Consider the following 18,983-nt stretch of genomic DNA (forward strand, 5'->3'; position numbering starts at 1 on the left):
TTCTATTTTCTATCGGTGCAGGGCTAAATCGTGCTTGCCTTACTCATAGGGTAAGAAAGTCTGACGCGTAGCCATGTTAGTCTGCAACTTTAAAAACAACGAGTAGTCCTGTGGCACCTTAGAAAGCTCGTGAGTCTGTCTGTCTGTCTATCTCTCCACATATATCCTATCCATCTATCTCTACCCATACATCCCCTCTATCTATCTCTCTGTCCCCTTACATCCTATCTCTCCCTCCCCCCCCCTTTTCTTTCTTTCTTTCTTTCTTTCTTTCTTTCTTTCTTTCTTTCTTTCTTTCTTTCTTTCTTTCTTTCTTTCTTTCTTTCTTTCTTTCTTTCTTTCTTTCTTTCCCTCCCCCCCCATACATTCTATTGATCTATCGATCTATGTATCTCTCCCCATACATCCCATTTGTGTACCTATCTATCTCAAATATATAATTTGTTAGTCTCTAAGGTGCTACAGGACTACTCATTGTTTTCCTAGAGGGTCAGTTTAGGAGGCTGTTACTCGGTGTTATTTATTATTATTTTATCATAACGTGCAGGAATCTCAGGACCCTGCTGTGCTAGACAGTGCTGCACCCACACGAAACGGAAGGATTGTCCCTGCCCCAGAAACGTACAGTCTGAGACAACAGCCAGAGGGGGAGTGTCTCCTTGTTTCCGGGTCACGTGGGTCAGCGTGACAGGCAGGGGCCTCGGCAGCCTACCCATGATGGGTAATTCCTTACTCCAAACCGCCTCGTTGCTCTTCTAGCCCAAGGCAATTGCACAGTGAGGACGGGTTCCCCAGTCAGGCCCAGCAGGACTGCTTCCTTGACTGTAATTTGCAGGCCTTCGGCTGTCGTGTACACTCTGCCTCTGGGGTTTGGAGCTATGCAGTGCAAAGAACCAAGTCTCCTTTTTCAGTTGGTTAGTAGCATCATCCCTAGCGAGAAGAAGAATCCACTGCAAAAGCTTCCAGGCAAAAAATAATGCCAGATATTGTAGCTGACTAAGCGCCATGGTGCCGCAAGCCCAGTGACTCCCAAATCAGACCTATCTTGCTGTCCACAACTCTGTGGCTTTCAAAGAGAGCCAGCTCCCATGCTGGACAGTAATCTCTCCCAGATGGTCGTGGGGGGAAGTGTGTGCATGCCAGGATGCTGTATGTGAAAAGCAGAGTGGGCCAGGGGTTTTAATGATCTGGGGTTTCTCTGTTCTGGGGACCCAGCTTGTCTGCCCTGAAGCAGGCTGGATTTCAAAGACAGTGCTGAGCTCCTGCCCTCAGCTCCCTTCCCCTAGAAATTGAGGTTCCCAGAAAAGCAAGTGTTGTTCACACAGATCTCAGGAGTCCAGACGCAGCTACGCCTGATGAATAGTCTTTCCTACATTCGGTCTGTACGTAGCAAGTACGTACCACTTGCATTGCTCAGTAACCACACTAGGGCTATGTCTACACTGGCGCAATGTTGCGCCAGAAATATGCAAATGAGGCTAAGCATGGAATTTCACCGAGCCTCATTTGCATATCTAATGAGCCCCCGTTTTTGCAGAAGAGGCTCTTGCACCAGAAGGAGGCATCTATACTGCCCCTTCTTGCGCAAGAAAACCCCTCTTGCGCAATGCCGTTATTCCTGAAAATAATCAGCATAACGGCATTGCGCAAGAGGGTTTTTCTTGCGCAAGAAGGGGCAGCGTAGACAGCTCCTTCTGGTGCAAGAGCCTCTTCCGCAAAATGGTGGCTCATTAGATATGCAAATGAGGCTCGGCGATATTCCATGCTTAGCCTCATTTGCATATTTCTGGCACAAGATCGTGCCAGTGTAGACATAGCCCTAGTGTGGTTACTGAGCAATGCAAGTGGTACTTAGACCACTGCAACAGTTAAGATCAAGAGACCTCTACAGCATGGGCTCAGAGCCAGCTGGCTTTTAGCTCAGAGGGTAGAGGCTCCTATACTCAGCTTCAGAGGTCCCAGGTTCAAATCTGCCTGGTGGTGGTTACCCACGAGAGACCGAATTTGCTTTAAATACCATTGTGTGATGCTCCTGAATCATTTGCGGGACAGGAGACGATCTGGCGGGGGAGGGGACCGACTTAAACTCAGCTCCGTGGGGAGACTTGGCTGCCAAATGGAAACCAAAAGGGACAGGAGGGGTGACTTGGGCTTAGGCAGGAGAGAGGCTGGGGGCTGGTTGGTGGCTAGTGGCACGCTGGGCTGTAGGCCTGACTGTTGCCAAGTTCGTTCTTTCACTCCGGTAATATCCGAAGGCCGTTTTGCGAGAAGGGCCTTAAACATCTGTCTGAGCCACACAGTGAGTCGATGGTCGCTTCCGCATCAGTCTGTCGGGGCAAAGCCGGGCACACGAGGCGGGCCCTGTGGGTAGGGCCTGGAGCCGGACTCGATGGCCTCTCGTGGTCCCTGCCGGTTCGAGAGTTCCGTGAGCGTGTGCACGCTCTGTGGCTCTGCTTTCAGCTGATGTGTCTTTTTTGGTCTCTTAATTTCTCCAGTGGCAAGGCTGGTGTCCAGCGTAAGCAGGAAATAGGCTATTATCTCGGTGGAGCGGGAGTGCTGTACTCTCCCGGGGAATTGTGTGTAGTTTAACCTCTCCAGTGCTAGCAGCTAAATTCACCGAACTCAGCGGGTGTTCCCCTCCGTACCAGCAAGGAATCCACAAGGGGAGGCGACACTTACAGTTGTGCCTGACTCTTCTCTGCGTGGTTCCCTGATACCGGCAGGGGCGGCGGGTGTCCTAGGCAGGGGAAAGCATTGCCTTCCCAAACCTCCAGGCGTGGCCCCGCCCAGACTCGGCCCCCGAACACTGACTGTAGGCATACTGGGGGTGGAGTGTTGCTGGCCCCAATGCCCGGCCTCTCCGGAGCCAGGAAGGCTGAGAATTGCACGCCCTCCTCCTTCCCCATGGTGTTGGAGAGGCTGGGACCATGTGCTGCCCCATCTTCCTGTAGTGCAGGAGGCAAGGCCTGAGCAGAAAGGGTGGGGTTGAGGCCAGGGCTGGGAGGCCTTGTCTCAAGGAGATCAGGTTTAGATTTAGTTTGAGCTCCTGCCTGGGTCCATTGGGATTCCTTTACTTTTGGGGGGGAGGGTTGTTTCCTCCTGCTTTACAGAGACAGTTTTATATCTGAGCTAGGGTTGCCAGATGGTTTCAACGAAAATACTGGACACGCTTGACATGACATCACAATCGACATTCCGTCTGATTTAGAAAATACTGGACACACTTGACATGACATCACAATCGACATTCCGTCTGATTTAGAAAATACTGGACACACTTGACATGACATCACAATCGACATTCCGTCTGATTTAGAAAATACCAAACTCTTATATTTTCTCATTTCTCTTTTCTCAATTTGTTTCCCAAACAGAAAGCTAAAATATTGGACTGTCCGGTTCAACACCGGACACCTGGCAACCCTAATCTGAGCAACCTGGAAACAAGGAACCGGTTGCAGAAAAAAGCAGTTGGCTTAGTCTGCCCTGCTCTGTGGTCCCTTGGCTGTGGTCACTGAAGCCTGTGTTTTAACAAGGACCCGAGTCCCTCACGGAGCAGCTTGTCTTTGCTCGATTTGTCAGTAACTGTCGGCCCAGCCTCATGCTCATTTCAGTCCATGGGATGCCGCAATTTAGCACGGGCGAATTTTATTATAGGATCACCGAGGCAGAGAGGGTGATCTGAAGAAATGCAACCTTATCTGACCTAAAAGCCAGCCAGGTTCAAATCCCACTGTGCAAACATATTGAGTGAAATTTTTAGCCGTGTTCAAGTGGCCTAAAACATATGTGAAAATGAGACTTGGGTAACATTTTTAATGCTCATTTTCAACAGTGATTTAGACATTTAGGAGCCCAGTTCCCATTGACTTTCAATGAGACAGTGACTTAGGGTACATCTAGACTACAAGCCTCTTTCAAAAGAGATCATCTAGACAGCCCCAAGACTTTCGAAAAAGCGACTTGCTTTTTTCAAAAAGGGCGCCCAGGCAATCTGGATGCTCCCTTTCCAAGAAGCCCCGTTTGTGTTCAAGAACGCCTTTTTTCGAAAGCAAAAGGCAGGACTATGTAGCCCTTTAAAGACTAACAAGATAGTTTATTAGGTGATGAGCTTTCATGGGCCAGATCCACTTCCTCAGATCAAATTGTGGAAGAAAATTGGCACAACCATATATACCAAAGTGATACAATCAAAAAAAGTGAACACATAAAATTGACAAATCAAATTTTAGAACAGAGCGGGGGCGAAGGGGGAAGGTTAGTGTCTGTGAGGTAATGACATTAGGGGTAATAATTGGGGAAGCTATCTTTGTAATGGGTGAGATAATTAGCATCTTTATTGAGACCCATACATAAAGAGCTCTTTTGAAAAAGGCATTCTTCCTCGTAAACGTAGGTTTACCAATATCGAAAAAACCGCCGCGTTCTTTCGATTTAATTTCGAAAGAATGCGACGCGGTCTAGATGCAGGTGAGCTGTTTTTGGGAAAAAGGCCACTAGATAGTCTAGATACACCCAAAGGCACAAAAGAATCCAAGTCGCTTTTGAAACTGGAATCCGAATTCATTTAATTTGAAAAATTTTAGTAAATGCAAAGTCCCTTCTCCAGAGAGCGTATCATCAGAAATTTTCACTAATTGGCAAACGTTGCAAGGAGGAGAATGGAAAACAAAAGCTGAGCGTTTATATTTTAATTCTAATAGGTACAAAGATCTTTCCTCTCACAGGAAGCCTTTGGTTGAAGAGGCGCAATCGGAACATTTTATCATCCCTCTTTAGAATGGCCTCTGGGCCAGAGTCTTGCATAAAAGGGCCTGAGCACATGTGACGTGGTCCAGAACAAGGGAGCGTAAGTGGAAATCGGCTGTGTGCTTACGCAACCCCCTTGGAAGCCTGAATCGCTGTTCGCCCTTGGGGCTGTGATTATGATGAGTGTTAGTTTAAATTTCTGGCTGAGATTTTGCAAGCTGCCGAAGGGAGTGCGGGTTGAGCATGATAGAACACTAGAACTGGAAGGGACTTCGAGAGGTCATCAAGTCCAGTCCCCTGCCTTCGTGGCAGGACCCAGCACCGTCTAGACCAGTGGTCTCCAATGCGGTGTCTGCGGGCGCCACAGTACCCACCGGGGCATTTGTGTGCGCCCGCCTAGTGACCAGGGCTGGCCTTGAGCCATTCTTGAGCGCCCGGCGCATGCGTGACTCCCACCCCAGGCGCATGCGCAGCCCCGCCTCCAGGCGCCTGGCAGCCCCAAAAGGTTGAGGACCACTGGTCTAGACCATCCCTGACAGGTGTCTATCCAACCTGCTCTTAAATATCTCCAGTGATGGAGATTCCATGACCTCCCTAGGCAATTTATTCCAGTGTTTAACAACTCTGACAGGTAGGAAATTTTTGAAGCTCCCCTAGACAGTGCTGAAAATGGCTTGGTGAGCACAGGATGACAGACTGGTCTGTCTGAAATGTCACAGGCTGGATTTTAGCCCAGGGTAGATGATTTTTGAACGGTGTGGAGCAAACCCCACCAGGGATTGCAGAGAATAGTGAAGTGGCTTGGCATTTTGGAACCCATTCATCCAAATGGCTTGGCCTAGAACCTCCAGGCATGTGTTGCTGGGTTGATCCTGGTGAGGAGCCATGTCTTCGGCTAGTTTTGGGTGGCACGAGTTGGATATTATCTGCACCCGCACGCTGAGAAATCATGATTTGGGCTCCCAAAATCCATGAGGTTATCTTAACAAAAGCATTAGATTTTAAAAAGGATAAACGTTAAGGGCTTTGTTTGCATCTCAGCTGCTTGGGTGCACTTGGGTTAGATCTTCAGGCTTTCCCCTTTGACCGTCAGGGCTCGAAACTCATTTGGCTTTTAAATGGAAGCTGAGACCTTCCCGCAGTCACTTTACCTCAGGAAATAGGGCTTTGAGTAAAGACCAGATGAACAGTGAGAACTGGCAACGCTGAGTTTTCACATTCATAGTGAAGTCTGCCTGGCCCCGGCATGCTCAGGACAGTCCATCTTATGCCCTCATAACGCTTCTGCAGCGCATCCAAGCCAAGCAGGATGGGATTGGAGCTACTGAGAGCGAGGCAGCTCCTGCAGAAATTCGAAGGGCCGCAAGACGTGCTCTGAGGGGTTAAGCGCTGCAGTGCTTAGACTGAGGGGCTGCTATCCTTTCAGGACCACGTTGTCCGGATTAACGAGGGGGAGGAAGTTGGGAACCGTACTGTGCCTGAGATCTGAGCTTCTGAACATCCCTGGAGCGGAGCTATGGCTTGTGCAGCGCTCAGGATTTCTGTGCCGTGAGGCACTGGGGTGGCAGTAGGAGGAAGGATGCAACTGAGCCATTGGACTGAAGGTCAAACCCCTCAGGACGTTCCCAGGCAGAAGTCTGTGTGGCATGGGAAGTGTGGTTCTGCCCTGCATGGTGACTTGTGCTAACCTCTTCTCTTCCACCTCATCCCATTATCAGCCCGAGGGTCTTAGGTTCCAGTCAGACGCAGGCAGTGGGACTTACAGAACTGCCACCAGCATAGTGCGTAATGGAGGCCGGGGTCGCCCAGGTATTGCTGAGGAGAAGCACTCTGTTCCAACATGCGCGAGGCAGAAGGACCTCGGTGTGTTCCTGGTGGTTCCCTTCTGAGCCAGGAGGGTCCCGGTTCAACCTCCACGTGTCAGCCCAGAGGGTGGTCCTCCCGTCGGCACTCACTAACATCCCCAGATGTATTTCGACTTGTAACCCCAGCGCAGAGCCATTGAGAGACTGTTTGCAAAATTCTGTCAAATATCCAACATGAACAAGCTGAAAAAACAAAGCAGGCGTCCTCTAATCTCTCTTTACCCTAATAACCTGAGGTATTACTGACAGAGTGGGCCACTCGGAACCCGGGCAGGAGCGATCGCCCTCCGTCGAGTGACGGTTTCCCTTTTAATGAAGTCTCTTGCCTTTGAATAATTTGCATTTAATTAGCTCCATATGTCCTCCAGCATCTCTAGGAATCCCAGAGTTCAGTTTTGTGTCACGGCAGCCATTCGGCACCAGTGACGTTGCATGCTGGTTTTTAGGGCGGGGAAAAAAATGATCTTGGATTGAAATTGCAAGGGGGCAGGGAAAACCACAGAGGGTCGCGCGCTTTGTTGCTCAAGCAGGCCAAGCTGAATACCCAGCCAGGCCCTCACTTCACTGCCCTCCTGCGCTGGGGAGAAGTCTGTTGATTTTGGGGAAAACTGGATGAGTTGATCTTCCCTCTTCCCCTGCTCCATCCCACCAGGTTCTGTACCTTGGATGGCATGTGTTGGGCGTACCGGCATGGCACTTAGTGCTATGGGCGTGTGCACAGTATACACAGTTGATACCATTCGACTAGAAGAGATGGGGCCAAACTGACCCCTTGTCTTTGTCCTTCATTCTAAATGTAGCATTCAGCGCAACAACCAAACAAGTAAATAAACGGGAAGGAAGCGACGGGATCCAGGGGGAACTGCAAAGGGGAGATGTCTTTGTCTGGAGCACAGCTTATAAGTGTCCTGGTTGGCAAACAAGTGACGTCAGGGTCAAAGGAGATGAGGATCTTTTCCTGGAAAGAGCCAGAAGCGATAGTGAAATCTGCCCTGTGTAAAGTCTCGCCGACCTAGCTGGAAATAGAGTGCTGCCCTTGTCCTCTAGCCAGCTGGAAGCATTGTTGCAAGAGCTCGCCGCTGGGAGGGAGACGGGCTGTCCTCGCTGTGCTCTCCTTGTCACCAGTGGGAGGTTGAGGAATCTGAGCGTGTTCCAGCATTCAGCTTGGAGTCTGAGAACGGTCATGTGCCAGGCACCCTTGGACTGGCTCGTCCGCTTTACTGCAAGAGATGAAGGGAGCCGTAAGAGATGATGAATTTTACACTGTAGACTATTGCAAATTATATCATTATTGTGGCCGGGGTTTTATTCTCTCCCGCCTGACTGGAGCCTTTCAGCTGTTAAATTACAAAATGTTGTGGGTAGTGAGAATTCATGTCTTTCCACTTTCTCCTTTTTTTTTAAGCTGCTAAGAAAATTGTGGTTTCCTCCCAATCGTGAGACATTAGAAGCTTCTAATGTAACATGTTGAAAGTGGGTCGGTAGAAACTTTTCTTCTATTTTGTAGGTATGTTAATTACAGATCGATAATCAGCAAAAAAAAGAGATGGCACAGATTAATTCAAAATACAGGGCCAAATCCCCAGCTGATTAACATCAGTGGAGCTGGGCTGATGTGGCTTGTAGATTTTAAGAGGAAATTTTGCTGAGGTTAAGACTGTTTAAGGAATCTAATTTTGATAAGACATTAATACCTTCCACAATCCCACCTATAGAACAGTTTTGATGGAGAGGAAGGGGACGCTTAAATGTGATGCACTTAAGCAAACTGCATAGGAATGAATACATCACCTCCATTAAACGTGAACAGAAAAAAATCACGAGCTTTTAATGTATAGTCTCGTAAAACCAGAAGTGTGAGTGGATTTTTTCTCCTTCGTTAAAATCCTGAAATAAGCAGAGCTATTGGGGGATGGTGTTGAGCGGTTCAGAAGGTACCACCCGTTCTTCTTTCTGCTAGCTACAGCAAAATCAAACCAAATGCATTCCTGTTTCTTTCTAAAAAGAACTCTCTGTTTTGTTCCTGCCATGTAGACATTTCCCCCTTTTTAATATGCCAGTAAAGCCTTTTAGAGGCTTGTTTGAAACAAAGCCAGAAGAATAAAACTGCCAGTTCTAGGATTTTCAGGGTCAGCTGCAATTTTTGGCCACTGTGATTAATGTCTCTATAAGTTTCTGTCCTAGAAGATTTAATTGTTCTGTGTGGCTCTCTGATATATACTAGGTTGGTCACAGACCTGTTTTTCCATTCACGTAGGTAAAATGGTGTGTCGTGTCCTCTTTGCAATGTTACACGTATAGATGGGTTAAAATGTCTCCGAGAGCTAGCCGGGTTAGTCTATAACTTTAAAAACAAGTGGTCTTGTAGCACCTTAGAGACTAACAAAAAATAAATAAAATCATGAGCTTTTGTGGGTAAAACCCACTTCATCAGATGGGTTGGAGTGGAAATAACAGAAACCAAGATTTTGATATATATACAGGTTCTACAAATGACGGGTACTACTTTTGCTGTTATATATGTATCTTGGTTTCTGTTATTTCCACTCCAGCCTATCTGATGAAGTGGGTTTTGCCCATGAAAACACATGATTGTATATATTTTAGTTGGTCTCTAAGGTGCCACAAGACTACTCGTTGTATAGGTGGGATTTTAGAGTGGTATTTAAGTGACATAATGGAAGGGTTTTTAAAGTGAGTCAGGCCAGCTCTACGCTGGATCTGGAAGGTAGGGTGAAGGTACACAACTCCCGCTACGTAAAATACGTGCCTGGAATCAGCTTACCTTAAGTTGAGCTTAGTGCCATCTTCACAGAGGGTACCAGGAGTACCAGAGCTGCCCTCAGCATTTGATTTAGCAGGACTTAACTAGACCAGCTAAATCAAATGCCAGAAGATCCTTCTCCGGCATGGCAAGTGAAGATGTGGCCCCAATTTCACTGATTCTGCAAAGTATTTTAAGCTCATGACTAGCCCAACTCAGTGGGGCTAGCAGCCTGCTTTAATGTTCTCCATGTGCTTGAGTTCCTTGCTGAACTGGGGCCTTAATACAACTGAGAGTAAAGCCCCAGCCTGAATGCTTTCTATGAAGGAGTGTTTTAACAGCGCCTTCCAAAGCACGTAGGGTTCCTGGGTTTAGTTGCTAGGAAAGCGACTGGCCGGTGAAGTCTGCCCAAGGTAAAGCTGGCGTAATAGTATGTTTTTCTTTGCATCTAAACCTTGAAAACGTGGCCGCTATTCATTTGTCAGGCTTTAACGTGCCACTCTCAGGAGCGTAGACGTGGGGCAGTGACGTTTTAGCATCATTTGCTGCTGCCTGCTCTACCTGTTATGAATCGGGTAATTCTGCCTGCTGCTGCACCTTTCGAACTGAGCAGGGATGGAATAATAAATCCCACATTAATCCTCGGAGAGCAGATGGTCAGAACGTACCTTGAGGGTGCATGGGTAACATTCGAGAAGTATCCTAGAGGCTGCCACATCAGACGCTGAATCCCAATTCATTTCAGTGCTTCACCAAAGCAAGCCGGCTGCGTCTCGGTGCAGAAGTATTTGTCGTTGCTGCTGTTCACTTCGCTTCACTTTGTAAATGCGTCACAGTGTTAGGAACCGAGTGTGATTCCCACTGGCTTTTTGTTGCCAGAAGTAAGTCGTGGGACGTTAGGGTGCCCGAAAGAGAAGGGGCAGGGCTTGATTTGGCTACCACTGGGCCCTAGGCAAACAGGCTTGCCTCTCTACAGGCCAGAGAAACAAAAATGTAGATGCGTTTATATTAACCCTTTCCTGGCCAGCACAGCTATGCGAGTGACTTGATAACCCAGCTCCCTCCAGCTTGTCATTTAGTTCAGTGTGTGTCAACCCTTTTTTATAGTGTCCTTTTTAAAAAAAAAAAAAAAAAAGGGACAAAGTACCCTTTAAAAAAAAAAAAAAAAAAAGTACCCCCAGTACCTACAGTTTTCAGACACACACAGATTTGTTTCTACCGTTGCAACACATTTGTTTAAACAACTTAATCGGAGCTGGGCGGGAGATGAAATTTTTGAGTGTAAAAAGTACAAAAATAATAAAGTGCTGTAAAACTTCAAATACAAATTCAGTTTTCTCCAAGTTTCAGTTGTTGGCGTACCCCCAGACTTCTCTCGAGTACCCCTAAGGGGACTCGTACCACTGGTTGAGAGACACTGTCTTAGTTAACCTTTTCCTAATCCGGATCAGTGTTGGGCTTCTGCTGCACCGATGCTGCCCTGTGAACCCCTATGGGTCTTCCCAAGAGAGCCCTGTTATACAGACACTGCCCTGGTCACCCCCTTGGAACCTTCCTGCCAGGGTCCCCAGCTGCACAGAAGCTGCCATGTCAGCCCTTTGGGTCCAGCCCGAGAGAGCCCTGCTATACAGACACTGCCCTGTTCACCCCCTTGCGTCCTTCCCAGTCAGGGTCCCCAGCCGGCTCCCCTACATAGGCTCTCATTGCAGCTTGCTGTACTTGTTTGTAATGGGTCTTCAGGCTGTTGCCAGAGCAGTGGGGGACAAGGGCTGTTGGAAGCAGGCGTGCGGTGTGAGGAGCCCCAAGGAAGGAGCTGTCCCCGTAGAAGCAGCGCTGGCCACCCCGCTACCCACTCGAGTTTGGCCAGGCCACCCCGCCTCATGACGGGGGGCAACCAGGAAAAGTGTGAGTGGGGCTGTGACCCTGGGCGCCAAGTCACAATGCCACACCCTCAGATACGATCCATCTCTCCTCCCCACCCGTCCATCATGACAGAGGGACAGCCAGGACAGATTGGAATGAGCGGAATTGGGACCTGGCACACAGGGTTGCCAGGTTCTGGTTGGGGTTGGGCCCCCAGGCACATGCTGCCTGTGTCCACGCCATTGTTTCTTAAACTGTGTTGTGGGGAACACCAGTGTGCTGTGGAGAACAGAGTTCAAAATGGCCGCTTTTTTTTTTTTTTTTTTTTTTTTTTTTTTTTGCTCAATTATTTTCCCTGACCCTTTTTGTTTTGTTTTGTTCAACAAAAAATCCTTGGTGTTCCTCATAAAAAAAAATTCTCTGGTGTTCCTCGGTCTTAACACTGGTCTACGCGTTAATCCGGCCCAGGCGCAGGAAACCCTTTTCGGTTGTAAGGGATGGTCTCGGCATGGGAGTGGCTGAGCGCCACGAGGGGAAACCGTTCCACTGACGTGCACCCCAGGTTCAAAGAAGGCTGGTGAGGTTCCTTCTCTTCTGACAGGGCTCTGTGTTCTCTCCTTCGCAGCGATGGCACCCCCGGAGAGAGACGCCAGACGGCCCCTCCTGTCGCGGGTGTGATGAGGACAAGCCGCTGGCCGCTGAGTGCTCTGAACCTGCCGGGATTCGGAGCGCCGCGTTGAGCCACTAGAGAGCGCCCAGAACACGATGAACAAACTGAACTTCCAAAACAACAGAGTCATGCAAGACCGCCGTAGCGTTTGTATTTTCCTTCCCAACGACGATTCTCTCAACATCATCATAAATGTAGGTAAACGCTTAACCCGGGTATTTCTGGTGTGCTCGTCTGACATCAGGTCTCCTGGCGTGTTGTCCTCCCAGCCAGCATGGTGCTGATTGCCCTCTGGTTTACTGACGGGCTCTGACTCGCTTTCTCACACACTCGTGCGACACGCTCTCTAGGCTGCCCCTCGACTGACAGAGGAGCAGAATTATTGGCAATTCTCCCTGTAGCGCAATCGTTCACAATGAGTGACCAGCAGGGTTTTCCCCCCCAAAAGTCCCCTTGCCATGTGGTTGCCTTGCTTCTCTGTTAAGGATGTGGATGTGTATCCAAGGCCACGGTTAACCAATGAGACTGGACTCATCAGTTAATCCCCATGGTTACATGCAGCCGCCCTCCTCCCCCTGCACTGCTGCCTCTGTATCAGATGCAGCAGTGGGGGGAGGCGGGAGCAGGTGCATGTGGGAAGCTGGCTTTTAAGCTGGCTCCCAAGAGCTGTCTATCCTCCCTCCCCCGCCTCCCCCTTCCTTCTGCTGCCTCCCACATTTTTCTCCTTCTTTCTGCATCATTTTCTCTTCCAATGTAGACCCGGCCTAAGCCTTAACACTGCTACCACTAAAGAAGAACTTCTTTTGGCACAAGTGGTAGTTTTTGGCCCTCTTCAGGGACTATGCACCACTACGGGCCTGGGACTAACGCCAGCCCTCTGCACGAGGTTGATTTTCATCCTTGGGGAAGATGAGAGTTTTGTCCTTCCTGTGTGGTTCTGAGTGGCCACTGCACACAATATAGTAACAGCCTTGAGGTCTTAAGTGGCTGTGGATCTGTTGCTGTGATGGTCAGAAAGGCCTTGCCTGTGGCAGGCATTTTATTTTGTTCAGGACAAATATTTTGTGAGACTGATATCAAAAGTAGTGACCACCTTGGCCTACCTTTGGGAAGTTCAGTGTCTGTTTTATAGAGTGGGTAATGGAATTTGGTGTATATGCAGTAGAGGATACGTAACATATGTGCCTAATGCTTTACTTTTCTCAGCATTCACACAAAGCTTCCGTTGGCCTTCAGTGGAAGCCATGAATACAGGACGGCTTCAGGACACGGCTTGATGAAAAATGATAGAGCACACAGAGAACCTATTGGCAATCTGGTTAATATTTTCAATCCTGTGTTTTTCTGCTGCAGGTTAAGATAGTATGTCGTGAGTTACTCGTCCAGGTGTGTGACATTCTGAGGTTAAGGGATTGTCATCTCTTTGGACTCAGCGTTATCCAAAGTAAGTCTTGGTTTCAACTTGCAAGGGTATGTCACGAGATGCAACAGGAGTAGAATCATAGAACACTAGAACTGGAAGGGACCTCGAGAGGTCATCAAGTCCAGTCCCCTGCCCTCATAGCAGGACCAAGCCTGGTCTAGATCATCCCTGGTAGATGTCTATCCAACCTGCTCTTAAATATCACCAGAGATGGAGATTCCACAACCTCCCTCAGCAATTTATCCCAGTGTTTCACCACCCTGACAGGAAGTTTTTCCTAATGTCCAACCTAAACCTCCCTTGCTAGAATTTAAGCCCATTGCTTCTTGTCCTATCCTCAGAGGCCAAGGAGAACAATTTTTCTTCCTTCTCCTTGTGACACCCTTTTAGATACTTGAAAGCTGCTATCATGTCCTCTCTGTCTTCTCTTTTCTAAACTAAACAAGCCCATTTCTTTCAGTTTTCTCTCATAGCTCATGTTTTGTACACCTTTACTATTTTTTGTTGCTCTTCTCTGGACCCTCTCCAATTTCTCCACATCTCTCTTGAAATGCGGTGCCCAGAAGTAGACACAATACTCCAACTGAGACCTAATCAGTGCAGAGTAGAGCGGAAGAATGGCTTCTTGTGTTTTGCTCACAACACACCTGTTAATGCTTCCCAGAATCATGGCTGCTTTTTTTGCAACAGTGTCACACTGTTGTCTCATATTTAGCTTGTGCTCCACTATGACCCCTAGATCCCTTTCTGCAGTGCTTCTTCCTAGACAGGATAAAGCTCTGGGTTTGGCGCTGGCTTACATCTGTGTTCTATTTTCTTGACATTTTCTATACGTCTTATGTAACCACCATGTGCCCTTGGCTATTGTCGCGTCTCCAGAGAACCTGGTCATCCTGCACTAAAGGCGGTGAGATTTGGATCAAGCCCCAGGTGAGCACAGCTGCCATTAAACAGACACTCCAAATAGGGATGGAAGTGACTAGTTGATTACCCTGTAAGCAAATGCTTATCGGGCGGTCGAGTAGGAACTTGACTAATCGCTTCCCCTCACCCCTTGCTGCCTGCGGCTCTTGTATATTTCAAAGGAAGAGGTGCAGAGGGGAACCCATGCAGACGGGGACTCCCCATTGCCTCTCTCCCATCGACTACTCCATTAGCTAATTAATCGAGATTTGACATCCCCAACTCCAAAGGGCTTTTCATAGCTCCGAAGGGATGTTCAATCACCCCTTCGGAAGACACACAATTCTTCTGTACAACTTGAGTCAAAAGCTATTACAGCTTCCTTCAAAGTCCTCGGCAGCTTTTGTGTGAGATGTTTCACTTCTTTATCTGTTCCGCAAGTGGCATCTCTTAGAAGGGGGGTTGCCCTTTGGTAGTTCTCTAGCAGGCTAACCCTGCCAGGACTCGATATCTGAGACCCAAGAAGGACAGTTAGTGATCTTTGTGGGCAAGCTTAATCTGCTTATAAATTGGGCCAAGCTGCCTTCCAGAAGTGGGTCCCGTACGTCCCTCCGTTCCCTTGGGCTAACTAGTATATTCCACGGATTCCACATTGAGAACTTGGTATCAATTGGGAACTTCTGGCCCTGTGGAATTCCTCCTGGTCCTCTTCTCTCTGGCACCCACAGGCTGCCCATCTTCCTCTGTGTCCAGCCATGTAGGATTCTGCATCTGGTGGTTTCCAACCATCTGGTCGCCTCTCCCGACTTCCTTTCTCCCCAGTTTCTTGGTGGCAGTCTCCTTTCTCCCTGGAGCCTGCAGTACTGGTGTTTCCCGAACCTGGCTGCCGAGGAACTCCTCCGTGTCTCTGCTTGCCTCTGTCACGCAAAAATCCTTCTGTCCAGCACCGCCACAAAGCTGCACTTCAGGCACAGAAAGTCCCTTCTGGCCTCAGGCAGGATAGAAAACGTGGCACATCCATTGCAGACCACCTCCGTGGCTGGCCATCTTGAATTTGCTCATACAGCTGAACCTGGAAGAAGGTCCTCTCCTCTCCCTCCAGAACTCTACTCTTAGCTGCCTCGGTTTGCGGCTCCTGAGTTAAGAACACAAGAACGGCCAGACTGGGTCAGACCAAAGGTCCATCTAGCCCAGTATCCTGTCTGCCGACAGTGGCCAGCACCAAGTGCCCCAGAGGGGGTGGACTGAAGACAATGATCAAACGATTTGTCTCCTGCCATCCATCTCCAGCCTCTGACAGAGTCCAAGGGCACCATTCCTTACCCCCCGGCTAATAGCCTTTTATGGACCTAACCTCCATGAATTTATCTAGCTCTTTTTTAAACCCTGTTATAGTCCTAGCCTTCACAGCCTCCTCTGGCAAGGAGTTCCACAGGTCGACTACCTGTAATTTCTACCTATTAATTTCATTTGGTGTCCTCTGGTTCTTATATTATGGGAACAAGCTAATAACTTTTCTTTCTTCACCCTCTCCACACCACTCATGACTTTATAGACCTCTATCATATTCTCTTAGTCTCCTCTTTTCTAAACTGAAAAGTCCCAGTCTCTTTAGCCTCTTCTTATATGGGTCCCGTTCCAAACCCCTAATTATTTTAGTTGCCCTTTTCTGATTTTTTTCTACTGCCAAAATATCTTTTTTTGAGTTGAGGAGACCACATCTGTACGCAGTATTGAAGATGTGGGCGTACCATAGTTTTATATAGTGGCAGTAAGATATTCTTTGTCTTATTTTCTATCCCCTTTTTAATAATTCTTAACATCCTGTTTGCTTTTTTGACTGCCGCTGTTCACCGCATGGATGTTTTCGGGGAACTATCCACGATAACTCCAAGTTTGCCTAGCAGCTGACTTTTTTGTACCAAGTCTCCCTGCTTAGTTCAGCTCCACCCTGCCAGGGAGCATTAACCACTCTGGGGCTATGTCTACACTCGCAGTTTCTTGCGCAAGAACATCTTGCACAAGGGTTCTTGTGCAAGAACACGTCCACACTGCCAAGTGCGAGCTGTGCTTTTGCACAAGAGTGCCCATGGCAGTGTGGACGCTCTCTTGTGCAAGAAAGCTCTGGTGGCCATTTTAGCCATAGGGCTTTCTTGCACAAGAAATCCCTGCCGAGCGTCCACACTGCCCTCTTGCACAAGAGCTCCTGCACAAGAGGGCTTACACCTGTTAAAAAAGAGCGTAACTCTTGCGCAAGAAGCCCTCTCTTACCATTCCATACTGTAAATTTCCTTGCGCAAGAGCGGGCAGGCAGTGTGTATGCTCTGCAGATTCTTGCACAAGAACAGCCATACTTGTGCAAAAAGCTGCGAGTGTAGACATAGCCTGGGTGTGTCTGTAGTGCAGTTAGACACCGGTGGATGGTTTGTGCCAGCTGGCTTGAGCTAAAGGGCGGTTGGATTGGGGTATAGATGTTCAGGGCTCAGGTTGCAGTCCAAGGCCTATGCTGCAAAGTGAGCCCAAATGTCTACACGACAGCTCAAAAGTCCTTTACTTTGAGCCCCGGCTCAGTCAGCGAGCCCAGGCCAGCTGCAGAGTTTTACTTGAAGCGTGGTATACCCTCCGAGACGTAAAACAGGTGGGGGCTGATCAAAGCACCAGAGATGTCACTGTCCCTTTTAATACGAACGAGCACAATAAAATGTTTCTTATGGAGCTGTAGTTGCATGGAGAGCAAGGACAAGCTGCCAAATTGCAAACTTACTGGCTTCTACCGGCGAGATCTTGCAAGGAATCTAGTAAGGTGCTTCTAGATCCTCTAGGGCATGAGAAAAGTGAGACCCAAGTATACTTGCCCGTGCCATGGATGAAGATCTGATAGTCTTCCACAGAAAACATGGGGGTTTGTTGCTTACATTAGAGAGTGTTGAAATAATGCTGCATTTTCTTCTTTTGAAATATATTTGCGAGATCATGTAACTGTGGGCATGAAATTGGTATGTTGGGGGTTTTTTTTTTTTTTTAAATCTTGGGTGGGGCATTTGCCTTTTCCTTTCTGACCCCCACTCTGTCTAACACAGACAATGAACACGTGTATATGGAATTATCACAGAAGCTCTACAAGTACTGCCCAAAGGAATGGAAGAAGGAAGCTAGCAAGGTATGACCTTAAGAGTTTGGTTGAGAGGGGGCAGTTGTGTCCTCTCTACAAAATCGGTGTTTTACATAGCGGGAGCTAGGGTTGCCAGATAGTTTCACAAAAAATGCCGAACACTGGGGGGGAAAGAATTGATTGAGAAAAAAAACTCCGAAAAGTTGTTGAGCAGAAAAAAAAAAAACGCACAAAAAAAGTGTCATGGCCCCTTTAAGTCCCCACACACTGCCCCCACCTTTGCCAAACACAACAGGGGAAGAATGTCCCAAGCAGCCTGCCATCTGAGAAAAAGAGAAAATACCAGACATTTTACATGTCCGGTATTTTACCGGACAGAAGCCGCAAATACCGAACTGTCCAGGCCAATAGCGGACACCTGGCAACCCTAGCAGGAGCTGTTACTAGGGATGTAAAAGTGTAGCCGTTTCAATGGTTACCCAAATGGTTACACGCGGCTCCCGATCTGGCTCTCAGGGAGCTGACTTCCACCCTGCAGGGTGGCAGGTGGGAGCCGGTAGGCGTGGGCATTTGGCTTAAAAGCTGGCTCCCGGTGCACGCCAGCTCCCAGGGAGCTGGCTGCCGTCCCATGCTGTGAGAAATGTAACCACTGACATTTTTTAGCGTGTTAGCCAATTACCCTCATTTTAACATCTCTAACCGTTACACTTAGGGGAAGGTTTGAAAGAGTCAGAATTTATAAGACAAAGCGGAAACCTTGAAACATACAAAATTAATTAAAAACGAATCAACTGTTTCTGATGATTGGTGTAGGCTGAGCAGAAAGATGTCTTAATTTGTGTCCCCTTCTATCTGCAAAGCATAAGGGGATCTCAAGTTCTCCCTCCCTAAGCGATCGGTAAGGGAGAAGCAGGAGAAAATAAAGATTACCTAGATGGCAACTGAATATGGCTGGATTGGAAACCAGGAGGGTAAATTATGGAACATTTGGGGAAACTTGAGAATTACATTAGGATCCCAGAAAATTAACCTTCACGATAACAGGCACATTTGTCAAAACTAGTCAACCCGTATACTAAGCTATGGGGCAGGAGACCTCAGACAAGCGATCAGGGGATGGTTTCTTGTATTGAAAGACGGGGAGAAATGTGAATTGAATCTCTGCAGAAAAGGTCCAGCCTTGTTGGAGATAACGGGGAAAAAATGCATAAAAACAACAAACTCTAAACACAAGGATGGTTTCTGTCCCCGACAACAGCTGCTGGAAACTTGTTATAAATGTTGTCAATTTAAAAAAAACCTTTGTGATGCATTTAGTGCGTTGAGTTGGTTTTTTTCAAAACATGAATTTTTTTCTCTTCAATCTTTCATAGAATTTTTCTCACAATTTCCACCAACCTCATTTTTGAAATCCAGGAACTACTGAACACAAAACCTTTTCTGTTTTGAAATGGAAACTGAAACTTTTTCATTTAGCGAAATAGCCTGACTATATGAAATTGAGTATCAGAGGGGTAGCTATGTTAGTCTGGATCTGCAAAAGCAACAAGGAGTCCTGTAGCACCTTATAGACTAACAGATGTATTGGAGCATAAGCTTTCGTGAGCAAAGATCCACTTCGTCAGATGCATGTA

General features: G+C 47.8%; 1 protein-coding gene across 4 annotated transcripts in view; it reads left to right on the forward strand.

Annotated features, from left to right (window-relative positions):
- Positions 1 to 18,983, forward strand: part of FRMD6 (FERM domain containing 6) — a 203,478-nt gene that overhangs the window by 158,963 nt on the left and 25,532 nt on the right. For all 4 annotated transcript variants that reach the window (XM_089778277.1, XM_075926188.2, XM_075926191.2 and 1 more), the window contains 3 exons: positions 11,867 to 12,105; positions 13,265 to 13,355; positions 17,318 to 17,397. In XM_089778277.1, coding sequence (XP_089634403.1) covers positions 12,007 to 12,105; positions 13,265 to 13,355; positions 17,318 to 17,397 — 270 coding nt within the window. In that variant the 5' untranslated portion in view covers positions 11,867 to 12,006. The remainder of the gene's footprint in view (positions 1 to 11,866; positions 12,106 to 13,264; positions 13,356 to 17,317; positions 17,398 to 18,983) is intronic.

Source organism: Pelodiscus sinensis, chromosome 5 (assembly GCF_052426305.1).
Source record: "Pelodiscus sinensis isolate ZL-2025 chromosome 5, ASM5242630v1, whole genome shotgun sequence".
In the NCBI taxonomy this organism is placed as follows: Eukaryota; Metazoa; Chordata; order Testudines; family Trionychidae; genus Pelodiscus; species Pelodiscus sinensis.